The sequence below is a fragment of the Orycteropus afer genome, unplaced genomic scaffold (genome assembly GCF_000298275.1).
Source record: "Orycteropus afer afer isolate SDZICR_OR568_19922 unplaced genomic scaffold, OryAfe1.0 scaffold00039, whole genome shotgun sequence".
NCBI lineage: Eukaryota > Metazoa > Chordata > Mammalia > Tubulidentata > Orycteropodidae > Orycteropus > Orycteropus afer.
Window position 1 is genome coordinate 12455125 of NW_006921626.1, and position 15629 is coordinate 12470753.

General features: G+C 38.8%; 1 protein-coding gene across 1 annotated transcript in view; it reads right to left on the minus strand.

Moving 5' to 3' along the window:
- LBR (lamin B receptor) overlaps positions 1 to 15346 on the minus strand; it is a 25173-nt gene extending 9827 nt beyond the window's left edge. The window contains exons 1-9 of the mRNA XM_007936965.2: positions 15182 to 15346; positions 12772 to 12975; positions 10816 to 10899; positions 9984 to 10176; positions 8346 to 8542; positions 6125 to 6179; positions 3287 to 3478; positions 1880 to 1983; positions 110 to 235 (exon numbers count right to left, since the gene is read on the minus strand). Of these exons, the coding sequence (XP_007935156.1) occupies positions 110 to 235; positions 1880 to 1983; positions 3287 to 3478; positions 6125 to 6179; positions 8346 to 8542; positions 9984 to 10176; positions 10816 to 10899; positions 12772 to 12975; positions 15182 to 15346 (1320 nt within the window). The remainder of the gene's footprint in view (positions 1 to 109; positions 236 to 1879; positions 1984 to 3286; positions 3479 to 6124; positions 6180 to 8345; positions 8543 to 9983; positions 10177 to 10815; positions 10900 to 12771; positions 12976 to 15181) is intronic.
- Between the last annotated feature and the right edge of the window lie 283 nt (positions 15347 to 15629).

Consider the following 15629-nt stretch of genomic DNA (forward strand, 5'->3'; position numbering starts at 1 on the left):
GGTCAATGACATGAGACAAAGTATATGTGAACTGCTGTATGAAAAGTGAATTTACTCTGTAAATCTTCACCCAAATCCTAATAAAAAAAAAAAAAAAAAAACTAATTACCTCATTCCAAAGAGCATCCACCACATATAAGAGCTGGAAACTGTTAACCAAAATCATTGCTAAGGATGGAGCAGCACGTTTTTGTAATTTCATCTCAGCCAAAAGCATCACCAAGTTAATAAACACCTGAAAATAAAAGAAGAGTCTCAAAGTATATTCCCAGAGATACTTTGTGACTAACTACAAAGGGAAAGACACTTTATAGCTAGGAAGTGGCAGATACCACCTTCAACAAAGAAACCCAACAGCGATGAGGCAAATCTCCATGAAGCCCTTGACAGGATGTACAGAGAAGGGCAAACCATTATTTCTGTAGGATTCTTACCTGAAATGCATAACCGTTACATCAAACATGAGAAAACATTAGACAAACACAAACTGAGAGGCACTCTATAACATCATTGACAGTGCTCTTCAAGCATGTCATGGTCATCAAAGACAAGCAAAGAATAAGGAACTCCAATAGAGTAGAGGAGACTAAGAAGAAAGAATAGCTAAATGCAATGTGAGATCCTGGAGAGGATCCTGGAACAGAAAAGGGACAAACATTAGTGGAAAAACTGATGAGATTAGAATAAAGTCTGTGGATTTAGTTAATACTACTGCAGGTAGTCACCAGGTTACAAATGTCCGTCTTATTTACAACCCATAATTACAAACCAACCCCTGTAAAACCTATTATATTAAAAAGTTAAGGTATGTACAGAGGTTCGTTAATAACAAACAGGCGCTATTTGCAACATGCATCAAAATATTACTACTACTACTATATTATTATGTTAAAGATGTTTTAGTGTATCTGGAAGTGTTTAATGTTTTTCATGCATAGAAAGTCACACTATGTCACCTACCCCTTACTTATCCACAGTCTCATTATCCAACATTTCACATTTACAACAATAGTGAAAAATCTACTAACTACTTTACTTTGCTCATTAATGACACGTTGGCAGTAATGAATGCCGAGGTCTGAGACAAGAGTAATGCTGACTGTGATAGTTAAGGCTATTATGTCAGCTTGGCCAGGCCATGGTTCTCAGTGCTTTGACAGTTAATGTAATGATGACATCTGGCAGCTATGTAATGACACAGGCATCACTATCTTGTGATCTGACGTGGACATCTTCCACTTTCGCATAATGCCAATTTTCACATAATGACACGGTCTTTGCAACAGAACCATGTCAATAAGTGAGGAGTGGGTGTATTATATCCTAAAGCAAACATAACTAACTGATGTTAGGTATGGTTCATACCTAACTGTTCCAACTTAAATTCAGGATTAGAATTTGTTTGTAATCCAGAGACTGCCTATATACCAATGTTTATTTGTTGTTCTTGATAATTATACTATGGTTATTACGTCAGATGCTAACATTAAGGGAAGCTGAGTGAGGATATAAGGAAACTCTTTGATCTATTTTTGTAACTTTTCTCTAAGTCTAAAATTGGCTCAAAATAAATTTTTTTAAAAAGAGGAAAACCAATTTTCCTTGTATGAATTCATCTACATTATCACTTTCCTACCTAACATAAACTGATATAATCAAAAGAAAATGCTAATCTTTAATAACCTGCAACTGAGTATCTTAAGCCTCTGGACTACACTTACAGTAAGAAAACACTTCAAGTAGATTTATAGAAAGCTATATTTATCCCTAAAAATATACCCCCCACTGCTTAGTTTAAAATTGTCTACAATTCTTTCTAAATACAAAATTAATCCGTACTACATAACCAAAATTTAACAACAACAACAAAAAAACATACCCATCCAATCAATCCGGGGCGCAATTCACAGAAGTATTTGAGATCAAAAGCACCAATTCGAGGATTTAATTCACGGCCAATGAAGAAATCATAGACAACATTTCCTGAAAAGGGAAACATTTTTACCACACAGTTTTCCAAACCCCATCACAAGGTTTTAAAACAATACTGTCATCAACTTTCCATGGGTCACAATTTAATTCCAGACCCACCAAAAAAAAAAAAAAAATTGCCGTCAAGTTGATTCTGACAGAGAATAGAACTACCCTATAGGTTTCCAAGACCATAATCTCTACAAAGGAGCCTTGGTGGCACAATGGTTAAGTACTTGGCTGCTAACTAAAAGATTGGTGGTTCAAACCCATTCAGCAGCTCTGCAGAAAGACCTGGCAATCTGTTCCTATAAAGATTACAACCTAACAAACCCTATAAGGCAGTTCTCTGCTCTGTCCCATGGGGTTGCTATGAGTCAGAATAAACTTGATAGCACTTAACAATGACAACAGTCTTTATAGAAGCAGACTACATCTTTCTCCTATGGGGTAGCTGGTAGATTTGAACCATTAACTTTTCAGTTAGCAGTCAAGGCTTTAACCACTGTGCCTCCAGGGCTCCTTCAATTGCTGACAGGACCTGGCAATTGAAGTGAGGGAAGGGGCCTGATGTTAAGAGATAAGAGAGGCTGGCAGGGACCAAAGGGAACTGGGATATGCTGCCACCTCTGGAAGGGCCAAAGCTATGGAGGCATTGGGGTCTGTACTGTCAGATCCCCTAATTTTAAGAAAACGAAATGTTTTTAAATGTAGACTCATATTATTTTAGATAAGCAACTTATTCTTTTTTAAACGTTGAAATACTTTAGGTCAGAATCAACCAACATGTAGCCTCGGTTGTTTTGTGTTTTTTTCTTTCTTTTAAAAAAAAAAAAGCTATTTCTTATTTTGGACACATATTTGTCATAAACTGTGATGTCTATAAAACCAAAACCAAACCTACTGCCATCGAATGAATCCTGACTCATAGTGACCCTACAGGACAGAGCAGAACTGCCCCACTGGGTTTCCAAGGCTGTAAATCTTTATAAAAGCCGATTGTCCTCACTGCCCATGGAACAGCTAGTGGGTTTGAACCGCTGACCTTCTGTTTTGCAGCCCAATGCTTTAACCACTGCACCACCAGAGCTCCTGTGATGTCTGTTAAGTTACTAAAATGTCTTACTGTCATCAAATGACAAATAACAAAGGCAGAAAAATGAATAGGGAAGTATGAGGAAAAATTAATGATTTTTTTTCCTTGAAATTCATTTTTAAATTTTTTTCTCATCTTTTTTATTTCTCTTCATCTCCCAGAAAATGAAGTTAGGGCTCAGGTCTACATTCATCCAACACATGTTTTAATGCTGCTCACCAGAGCTGGCCGGTGACAGTTCATTCCTGGGTACTTTCAGAGACCGTGCATAAAGGTAAATACTCAAGGCCACAGAAAAAACAATCGCCGCCAATGCAAACTGAAGGAAGTGATCATACACGTAACAAAGCTTCACGCCCCAGAAGAGAGATGCTCCAACGATCACAGATGTTAGGATAAAAGCATAGAATCCTTGGGGAGGAAAAAAAATGTTAACCCAGATGTAATACGACATTTATACCAATGAAAGACAGCACTATCTTAAACTCTTAAATTCACTATTCAGATTAGATACACACAAACATGCAAGCAAGCAATGCCCCTGAGATGTAATCATCACTGTAGGCACTGCATCTCTCAATTTCTCAAATATTTTAACTGACTTAAATTATTTTATTTCATTCTGAATGGTCATTATCTACTTTAATTATGGGACAGCTGAAAGAAGATACGTAGAAATTCACTAACTGTTAAATAATTGAAAGGAACCTCAAAATTCACATAATACAAACCCTCAGGCCTAAAACCAAATGACAGATACATTAACAGAGCAGGGGCAAACACACATTTTAAAGTCTAATGCCATTACATATGGTAGGGTGATCTTTTATACTGGAACTAACTTGTCAATACCATTTTTCAAAGATTCTAGTCATAGTCTATCACGACGAACACAGACCTTAATACAAAGCAGAAGCCAAACATGTCCCACAGCCAGGAGGGAACGGAGGTCACCAGTTGGGTGGAAGATTATCAGGTGGGGCTTGCTCTGCCCAGTTGTTCTCCTCAACTGCAAATTAAAACATATCCTGCAAGGCCCTACAGAGGAACTCTTGTTCCACGTCAGCCCTGCCAATGCTGACTGATATAGACAGACTCAGTGGAGATCCACTTTTTCTTTTGGCTAAAGAAATAGTTTTGCTTTCAGAAGCTGAGTGCCTGCAAGAGCTATGTTCTAAGCTAAGTCATCAAATCATATATGAATAAACCATCAAACACAGAAAAGAGGTAGGTGCTTTCTGTTAGAATTCTAAAATAAAAGCTTTTATAACATAAAATGGCCATTTCTAATTTAATTGTTATTTAAACTGCATTTTTCACACATCAAGTTTACTCTAAAAAGTATTAGTATACTATTTTTAACTTTTTAAAATATCCATATAACTTTCATAAAATTGAGGCGTAATAAAGAAAATAGAATGGTAGATGAAGCAGTTTTCTGCTCAATACTCATTCAAAATTTCTCAGGAATCTCTAGTTTATAATGATAAAATTTCCTTTTTAGGTCCAGGGTAACTAGATGAGGGAATTAAAAAAAAAAAAAACATGATTGTGCAACTAGTCCAGCTACTCCTCCACTCCACAGCTCCACATCCAAAACACTGTGTTCACTCTCTCAGTATAGATACCCCTTGGAGGGGGATAGGAAACAAGCCAAGATTACTTAGAAAAGATGCAAATTGGTACTCTAGAGAAAAACCTACAAAACACTATCAAGAGATAGGATGACAAAAAGTAAACAAACAAGTCTACCTCTCCCCAGACTGTCAGTTTCACTGGAGTTGTACACACAACAGGAGAGAAGGCATGTAAAAGATTCTAAAGCTTGTTCCATCAGCTAAGGAATTTGGTAAAAGGAAACAAAAAATGTGAGAGTAGCAGCAAATAAGGATTACACCTACACCATGGGTCAGGCACTGCATGGGGCTTGATGCTTTACTTACCTCACACTGAAAGGCAAAGGATAAATAAAATACTTTTTGGCTTCAAAGCTGAGTAATTTCAGATAGAGTGGGTGCTAGCTAAATTACTGAACAAAAAGTCTTCCAAAGTTAGCAAAGTAAGAATTGACAGGGTAAGAAAGACCAACAATGAAAAATCATAATGTAATCCCCAAGGAAAGGGAAAAAAAATTCTACTCAATCTAGTAAAATGGAAAATGGTTTCAGACTAGCAATATATATATTTTCTTACTTTCCTCAATGTATTCAAAAGTAAATTTGGACTGATCCCCTTAACACATACTGCTTCCATGGGAGGTGCCCAGATCAAGAAATAGGGGGCAATGTCTGCTCTTTTAAGATTCCCAAGGAGACTGCTACTTCACATTCAATGTGCACAAATTAATGAGTGCCTACTATGCACCCAGCAGTTGTCCTAACATAAAGGCACCACAAGGGACACAACCAAGTCCCCACCTAGAATGACATTCTAGTGTAGGAGACTTACAATGCATGAAGACACTGATATCAGGAAGCATAACCATCATACAGAATATAAAACAGAGAAAGTGACCTAAGGCATCTCTGAAGAGACAGCATTTGAACAGAGACAGGACAGAGGTGAAGAAGCCAGCCATCAGCCATTCAAAAGTTTTCCAGGCAAAGGTCCTAAGAAGGCAGAGTCACACATTCAAGAGACAGCCCAAAGCCAGCTGGCTGGAGCAAGGTGGGCAAGGGTGGGAGTGGCTACTCGAGGGAGGGAGGGCCAGTAAGTCCATCTCAGTGCCAGACTGCTCAGGCCTTGGTGATGACTCAGGAAGAGGAAATATGTCGACAAAATTGTTTCAGAGAGTGATAAATGGTACTGAGAAAATAAAACTGGATAATGGGAACGAGTGGCTGATGGTCCATGTTCCTTTACATGGCATCGTTGTTACATGCTGGCTGTAGGTGTAAAGAGTTCATTTGCATGCCCTTTGGACTACTGGCAGATAAGCTGCTATTTATTACTCTGCTACAATCACCACTGACAGTTTAAAACAGTATAGCATGGCAAAGTTCAAGCTATCAAATCATCAATTCAAGTTCTTACAATACAAAAAAAAAAAAAAATCACCATTTATTCTATATTTGAGTCTTCTTCCATCAATAAGAGGTGTTCCTTCTACAACCTTTAAAAAAAAAATTAAAAATTTTAAAGCATATTTTATCATCCTTTCTCTCAATTTATGTATGTTCTAACATCACTAACATCTAACATCACTAACATATGTTGTGTATATATATATATATACACACACACACATACACACATATATAGTTAAGGAGCTCTGGTAGCATAGTGCCTAAGGCTAGCAGTTCAAACCCACTAGCCACTCCTCGAAAGGAAGGTTGGGCAATCTACTTCCATAGTGATACTGCCTCAGCAACCCAAGGAGGGGTCGCTATGAGTCAGGTCCGACTCAACGGCACATAACAACAACAAGAAGTATATAGTTAGCTTCTTCTAACATTGCTTAACTTTCAACATGTCCAAAAAGGAGGACCATCTTTTAGGAGAGTAATTTAGTACCAGGTTTCAAAAGATTTAACACAGCACACCCTTTTCAGAAATTTATCTTAAATTGAGTTATCCCTTCTCAGCATATTGAGACTATTATAGTACCATCACCCCACCACCCCAACTCTAACCATCCCACATGCCACCATAGGACTACATGTGCTTAAAATACCTTTATAGCTAGTCACTCCCTAGTTCAAATTTTCAATGGCTTCTCAGTGCTTATACTTTAGAGCATACACTCCTCTGGTTGACATTCATATGGTCCTGTTCAACAAAGCTCTATCCTAAGGATCTGTCCTAGGTCTTCTCAGGCTGCTGTGGCCCATGTGCTGCTTGATGACAGGTTCTCATATACTTACTTGCTCTGCTATATACATGTACACTCATCATTTCATGTGATTCTCATATCTCCACTAAGAGAATGTGAGCCTTTCACATATTGGGGCCATTTCATCTCTTCATTTGGGATCACACAAGGCACTTAGCACAGGGACACACACACAAAAGGTACTCAAGAAACACACAACTTAAACTACTAGCTGAGTTAAAATGAAAAGTCCACTTGCCCAATGGCAACCAGATTTTACTCCCCAAAATAACTACTGAGAAATGTGGTGATTCATTCTCACCTGTATGAGAACCTTGGATTAGGAAAATTCTACATGCTAATTTCAAAAGACCACTATCTATTAAAAGTACCCAGTAGATACTGTGTTGGCACTTTAGTTTGTGACTATACTTTCAACTATCAAAACTGCTTTTCTTAATCAATATTACCTAGTTTGAACTAACTTACTCTAAATTAATCTGAATTTGTGACTTTTACTATAGAGTCTCACCATAAAAATGTCTGTCTTTATCACGAAAATCCTCACGAAGGCCAATCCTGCTGGGGGTGAGACTCCAAAGTACTTAGAATATACAGCTCTGTCCTCCTCTCACCCCACTCACCACGCCTAGAAAAGCTGATCCCCTGCTTTTTGGACAGTGGACAAACTTGCAAGCCCTAAGAGTAAGATCTTTAAATAAATTATTTATCAATTAGGGAAGCTCATGTTTCTCTCAATATATCCAAGTAAATTTATTCTAAACTACAGTAAGCAATGGTGACAAATGTTAAGGATACCTCATGTGTTTGAAAAGAACATAAAATACTTTGACAACACATTCCTAAAAGGGATGAAAATTAGAAGTTCTAAAATGTATTTTAAAAGAAAAAAAAAGATACAGCTTGAAATCCATTTGCTCTCAGTGGCTATCTATTGATTATTTAAAATTCTGCATCTGAAATACATATACTAAGGGGAAATTTTTTTTGAGGGGGGAGCAGTAATCTCAACCATCGTCGTTGTTGTTATTATGTGCCGTCAAGTCAGACCTGACTCATAGCGACCCTTCCTTGGGTTTCCGAGGCGGTATCACTACAGAATTAGATTGCCCCATCTTCCTTCCGAGGAGTGGCTGATGGGTTTGAACTGCCAGCCTTCTGGTTAGCAGTCAAGTGCCTTAGGCACTACGCTACCAGAGCTCCTTCTCAACCATTGGTCAGGCTATTTTGCAAAACAGCTTAGAAAGTTACACAAGAAGTCTCAATTTTTATAGTTCTGCTTAACAAGCAAATATTATAGGAGTAGTGGCTCCCCAAAACCAAGTAGGTTTGGTAGTTACAACCAAGGACAGCTCTATCCTTAAAACTACTGCAAACTTAGCTATGTAAACATGGAAGAAAGAGAAGGAAAATATCACAGTACTATCTCTACTAACAAAAACTTACCTTTCCAATTGGCAGTAGGTAGAACAGAGCTTGAATAAAAAACCAGAGAAGGTAGGCCCCAAAAACTCTGGTTTCCCATAAACCATACAGAGCTGACAAGGGAGGAGGGAAATTGAGAAGGCTGGGGTCTTTCTGCTCACACATCAACAGCAACAGCACAAGGAAGGCAGGCAGGCCCAGCATGAGGAGGCACACACCTGCAAACAATCAAATTTCAACCCAATTCAATTTAAAAATCATTTGGGTTTTATAAACAGCAGAACTCAAGTCTGGGTAACTACCTGAAACCAATCTCTAACGTACCATCGACAACTCCTAAACTCCACCTATAACCTCCAGTGGATAAGCAACCTTGTAAATTAAACTGGAAACACAGGGGATGCCCACCACCAGAAAGCTCAATTCTACCTGAGAAGTCAAGCCCTAAAACGTTTAAAATGCAACAACTAAAGTAGTTAAACTGTTAAAACTCCAGCTAACTAAACATTAGAACATCTTACAACTATCACTCTAATCTTAAAAAAAAAAAAAAATTCATATGCCTAAGTTTCTAACCATTAAAATGACACCCTGTTCATGAGCACATGCACAAATCTAAAGTGATGCTGATGGACACCAACTTCATCAGACCAGCCAGCCAAGGTTGTAACTTACAAAATGCAAAGCAATTAACCATGGAGGATTTGGAACCATTTGGTCAAGAAATATTTTCTTTTACTGGCTCATAAAATCTCACCAGTTTCACCCACTTAATAACCCCAAACCTTTAAACACTTGAGATCTTTGACCCCCGTCATCAAGCAGTCCAGCAGGCAGGGTAGACACCAGACCTTGTTTTATGTATGCAGCAATTCCCACAGCTACTGCCAATTCTAAGATGGCCTGGTTAAGCATTTAGCTGCTAACCAGAGGTCAGCAGTTCAAATCCACCAGTCACTTTGTGGGAAGAAGATGTTGCAGTCTGCTCCATAAAGACCTACAGCCTGAGAAACCCTATGGAGTAGTTCTACTCTGTCATATGGGGTCACTACAAGTCAGAACTAACTCAATAGCACAACAACATGGCAGATTCCAGGCCTTTGTCATTTCAGGTCAGATGATTAGCAGATTTCCCTTCTCCCTAACTGATCACCATCCTTCCTATACACAGCTGTCACATCCACTTCCTATCACTTCTCTGCACAAAATCTATTATCAGGTTGCCAAAAGTTTGGCATATAGCCACAGAGGGAGCTCTGGTGTCGTAGTGCGTAAGGCATTTGACTGCTAATCAGAAGGCTGGCAGTTTAAACCCACTAGCCACTCCTCGGAAGGAAGGTTAGGCAATCTACTTCCATAGTGATGCCGCCTTGGAAACCCAAGGAGGGGTCGCTCTGAGTCAGATTCGACTCAATGGCAGTGAATTTGGTTTTGGTTTTTTTCGGGGGGGCACTCTTCCTCCTCATAATGCAACAAAAAAATATTCCCGCCTTGGCATTTGCTTTTCTTCTGACTGGAGGCTCTGCCCCCGATTTCCACTTGGCTTATTTCCTTGCCTACTTAAGACTTCTTCATAGAGGATTGCCATGTCTGCCTGACAGCAACCACCCCTCATACCATCCCCCTGCCTGCCTTCCCTCGACGCTTTTGGAGGCTTACCAGGTACTCCTCCAAATTCTAAATTCTTTGACTGTGTGGCTGTCACTTCAAAAGTTCTCGAGGATGCAGGTCCTTTTGTAACAACCTTTTCTTCCTTAGAATCCATTTCTTTAAATTTGATCTCTTCTCTTCTTGGGCGTAGGCTATGCTGCGTAGATACGTAACTACTTTCTTGTGACAAGTGTAATTTTTCCTGGTTGAAAAATAATAAGTATCTGTAGCTAACAATTATTACTAATGATACCTAATCAATCCAGCATCTCACTACTGCTGTTTACTATAAGAATAAATATGTTAAATCACATTCAGTCATGTCACTGAAAGGTACATGCAGAAACTGCTGAATTGGTATATGTTTTGCTATGTATATTCTCAACAAGAAAATCAATTTTAAAATTTTAAAAATTACATTCAGTCTTAAACAATTTAAAGACAAAATGTTAGAAAAGATACACAAATATTATTTTTAATGTGCTTCTTTAGGGATCCACTACCATCAAGTCAAGTCTGACTGATCGCTACCCTGTAAGGAGCTCTGCTGACACAGTGGCTAAGGCATTTGGCTGCTGACCAAAAGATCGGTGGTTGGAACCCACGAGCTGTTCTGTGGAAGAAAGATGAGACAGTCAGCTTCCATGAAGATTTACAGCCTTGGAAACCCTACTGGGCTGTTCCACTCTGTCATGTAGGGTTGCTATGAGTCAGAATTGATTTGGGGGCAGTGGGTTTGGTTTTTTTGTTTCATTGGGTTTTTCCTTTGTTTATTTGTTTGTTAGGAAGTCACTTTAACAAAGAAAACAATTACCTATGATGAAAAAGAACAGCTTCATACCTGCATGCTTTTGTGAGGTATGTCATTCCTCTCTATGCACTCAGGCTCCCCATTGTATCTGCTGATGCTGTTTCCAAATGACTTCTATGTTGAAAAACAGAAAACATTTTAATCATAAGAACCATGACTTATGAAAAGGGAACATGGTGGTCTAAATTGACAACCATGAAATCAAGCAATTAAAACAAACTAAAAATTTTCACAGCCTTAATTCTGAGCAATTTCAGCCTACTCTGTTAAAAATTAAAAGGAATAAAACTGACTACAATTTCCCAGTCTACAAAGATTGGATATTATAGTACAGATTTCTATGTAAGATCTTTCATCCTTCAAATACAGTTAGACCAAATGTTGTAATTTCATTGTTCAATGACAGATATGCTTTAACATTTGTTATGAACAGCAGATACAGTAAAAATAGGTAATCAGTTCATTAGTTGGTTTAAAACAAAGGAAAGGATATTCACTGACCCAAAGTAGTCAATAATCAAAAATTAAGATATAATGGGTACTTATAATTATATAAATATATTACAAGTATAATACTTATAATTTAGAAAGAGAAAAGCTAAATTCCTATTAATAAGAGAGATGATACTTAGTTGTGTTACATCTATATAATTTATAGTATACTCATACAACACATACAACAAAAATGATGCAGAAAAATATAGTGTGGAAGGTTATTTCCAATATTTTAAAAACTTAAAAAGGGTGACTACAAACAGGATATATATAATCCAATTTTTTTAAGTTATTAAAAGTCTATATGCATTTTATCTGGAGAAAAGGTAATTGAGGGTGACTTTTATTTTGTAATTTTTCCCTCAATCCATTTTCTGTTTGGTCTACTATATGAAACCTTCAGCATGCAAAATCCCACAGGCCTCACAAATCCCGCTGTGTCCAATCTTGCACTTTAAAAGTAATCCCTTTAACATGTTTATCTTTGAATAAGGAAAGTAATTAAGTATAATCATGTTAAGGAAGCTAAAATACATTTTTGTATTATAGCTATATCTCAATATTTCATATATGAGCGCTTATACACCATATAAAAATTGATTCAGTTCAACCTACAAACTATGTCTACTTCAAATTAAAACACTGCTTTTTTAAGACTATTAAATAGCACTTCTGGTAACTTAAGAATATTCTTTTTCATTCGTACTTAAACGAATTCTAGTCTCTATTCTTCCAAATATTTATTATTTATGTAATCTCCCAAAGTCATCACCTTGGATTTGGTGTTTTAATGACATTTTTACATTAACAGCAAATAATCTGAGTAAATATGTACATAAAAGGGAAAATTGTGTGTGATGGTTATGTTTGTGTATCAACTTGGCTGGGCCTGGTTGAGTGGCTGGGCAGCTGGTGGTAGTTATTCCCTGTGATGAGACTGGCAATCAACTCCATGGTGGGATCTACCACAAGCAGCTGAGTAGCTGCCTTTGGGTATGTGGTCTGCTTCCTGTATACAAGGAGAAGCTTTGAGAGTGGTCTCTAGCCTATAGCACACTTGGACCCTGCATGTAGCCGTTGTCGTTGCTCAGCAGCCTGCTATGCTCTTCTGACCTTGGGACTTACAATAAGTCAATGGCCTCCCATGTGGTAACGTCGGGACTGTGCCTTTTTACTTGTCATCCTTGGGGTTTCTCAGCCTCAGCAGCCTGCAGCTGTCTTGAGTGAAGAAACGCCTCTAGCTCCAGTGGGCCGGGGCCAGGAGGCAGAGCTGGTCCCCAAGGTTGAGGGGCTTTCACCCAGCCCCTAGAGCCTGGCACTTTGAACTTGGACTTAAAGCCTCCAAATTGTAAAAATAAACTCCTATTTTTTAAGGCCATCCCATTTGTGGTATATGCTTGTCAGGGCGGCACTAGGTAACCAGAACACTGTGATACTTCAGTTTTTTAGAAAGAGTAAGTACTATGTCAAGATAAAGAACTCCAAAAGTACCAATACCAGTGGTGTCAATTTAACTTCCAAGATTTCCTTCTTTGTCTCCTTGACATCAGCCTGGTAAGAAGCAGAGACAGACCGGCGGGAACTCTTAGGTGGCCGGCCTGGGGACTGAGAGCGCGACCGCGACCGACTCCCTCGGCGTCGGGAGGGAGAGCTGGAGGAAGAGCCACTTTTCCTTTGCCTGAAGGAAGTTAAAGGCTAAAGGAGGAGAAGGAAACAAAGAGCTTTACCACAGATCATAAATGCACATAAAAGAAGACACAAAAGAGGATACAAAGGAGGCAGTAATGGCTACCACTAACTCGTGCCTGGAAATCAACACCACATCTGAGGAACAACCAGAGGAAGCTAATGAAAAATGCTACAGTAATGGTCCTTCTCTCATTAGACAAATACAGCCTTCTTCCATGAAATGAATGTGTCTACACCCATTAGCTGTACGTTCTTCCAAGAACTTATACAAGAAGAGTTATAATCAACATTGATTAAAAACTGAAATAACAGGCCAAGAGAAATTAGCTCACAAGCAATTAAAGAAAAATTATTGAGTTTCACTCTGAACAAAACACAGCAGCAAATCCTGAAACTAAAACTCTAGATTCCTTAGCAATGTCTTGCATGGATAATCTAAATCAGGGGTGGGCACACGAAACCCTGGGCCAAATCCAGCCCTTGCCTCTTGGAATAGCCCATAAGTGAAGAATGGTTTTTTGCTAGAAACGGATTCACTTAGATGGATTGGCTCTCAGCCCAACAGTAGAAAGACCTACATGCAGAACACCTACCCCAGGGTGATATACCCACCTACCCTAGAGATGCATCCCTTACATCAACCAGCCATGAGACACTAGAGGGGTAGCACTCACATAGAGGGAAAGCTGGACAGACAGGAATGTGGTCACAGGGAGGAGAGGGGAGGAGAGTTTTTTATAGTTGGGAATAGTAATCAGGGCTGTGAAATCAGATGTGCATGAACTGCTGAATGTAAAACAAGTTTGCTATATAAATTTGCACCCAAAGCACAATTTAAAAAAGAATGGTTTTTATATACTTAAAAGGTTGCAAGGAGCTCTGGTGGTGCAACGGTTAAAGCATTTGGCTGCTAATCAAAAGGTTGGCAGTGGAACCCACCAGCTGCTCCAAGGGAGAAAGATGTGACAGTCTGCTTCCTGTAAAGACTGACAACCTTGAAACTTTCTGGGGCAGTTCTACTATGGGAAAATATGCCATGGAATCAACTCCATGGCAATGGACTTTTTAAATGATTGCAAACAAAATCAAACAAATACTATTTTGTGACATCTGAAAAGTACATGAAATTCAAATTTCAGTGTCCATAAATAAAGTTTTATTGGAACACAGCCACACTCATTCACTCACATATTGTCCAGAGTTGCTTCCCACTATAAGGCAGAGCTAAGTAGTACAGCAATAGAAAATATTTAAAAATATTTCAGGTTTTGTGGGCAGAGACTATATGGCCCATAACAACTAACATATTTACTTTCCATCCCTTTACTCAAAAAAATTTGCCAAGCCCTGGTGTAGACCATTCAACATGTAAGACACAGGCCAATCTGTTAACGATGCACAGCAAGTACCAAAATTGAAAAGAAGTGTTTAGAAATTTTTACAGTATTTGACAAAATAATTTAATGTCTATTGAATCTGATATTTGAGGCTTTTCCTTTTTTTTTTTTTTTTCCACTAGCAATTCAATTCTATGGTATTTATACAACATGGATTGGGTATTTTAGAAACCAGAACGTCATCAGACAAATTGAAAAATCCTGGGCTAGATTTTAATTAATGTCACCTCCTGACTAAACCCTCCATGCTCAGGATGACACCCAAACTCCTAGGCATAAAACGTAAACCCCTGTACCCCCAAGTTCTGGCTCCAGTATAACCCTCCTGGCTGGCAGTCAGTCCCCCACTACACCCTTTTGCACTTGGCTGCTTGTGCCCCTGCCACCCCTCTAGCCCCACCAAAGCCTAGGGCTTATTGCCCTCTGCTTAAGCAGCCTCTTACAACCTGAGTCTTTCCTACTTGTCCTCAGCACTAAGTTCAGGTGTCTAGAGAGCCTTCTGTGAAACCCATTGCCGTTCCCCCCTCCACTACCCACAGTTGACTGCAATCACAGGATATACTAAGCCCTGGTAAATGACCAAGGTAAGTGTCTGTCCCTCTTATTAGACTGGGAGCTTCCTGGGAACAAGGCACCATGCCTCATTCATTCACACTTTCCCAGAGCCAAAAACCAAAAACTGTATCTGACACAAAGCAGGAGGTGGACTCTGCACCTCCAAACAGAACCTGCACTGTGACAACCCAAGCTTAAAAACCCCCACCAATGGCTATTTCCCGCATAAACATACTTTGGCAAAGCAAAGGAGTTCTTACCTTGATATCATTCTCTTTCAGTTCAAGTTCAGTTCCATCTTTGTACTTCACGGTATAAAGCTGGGAGTTGCTGTCGTGTCTCAGAATTTCTACTTCATAATAAAGTGAACTCCCAGGCCATCGACCTCTCACCACTTCACCATCAGCAAATTTCCTACTTGGCATTTTCTAAAATAAATCTGAACAGTTCAAAAGGATATAATTTGGAGTCATTGCACACACATCTACACTAGTCTTTTACATGTCAATTACTAAGGCACAACTTTCCAAAATTTTTAATTGGTCAAGATTTTAGGGCTATCAGCTCTCTCTGGAGGCCAGGGCATACAGCTTCTCCCACATTGTAAAGATGAGAAACTGAAGCTTAAAGTCATTAACTGTTCTGTCCAAGGCATAAAACTAGACAGCATGAAACGGCAGAGTTAGGACAAATACAGAGGTTGTTCTT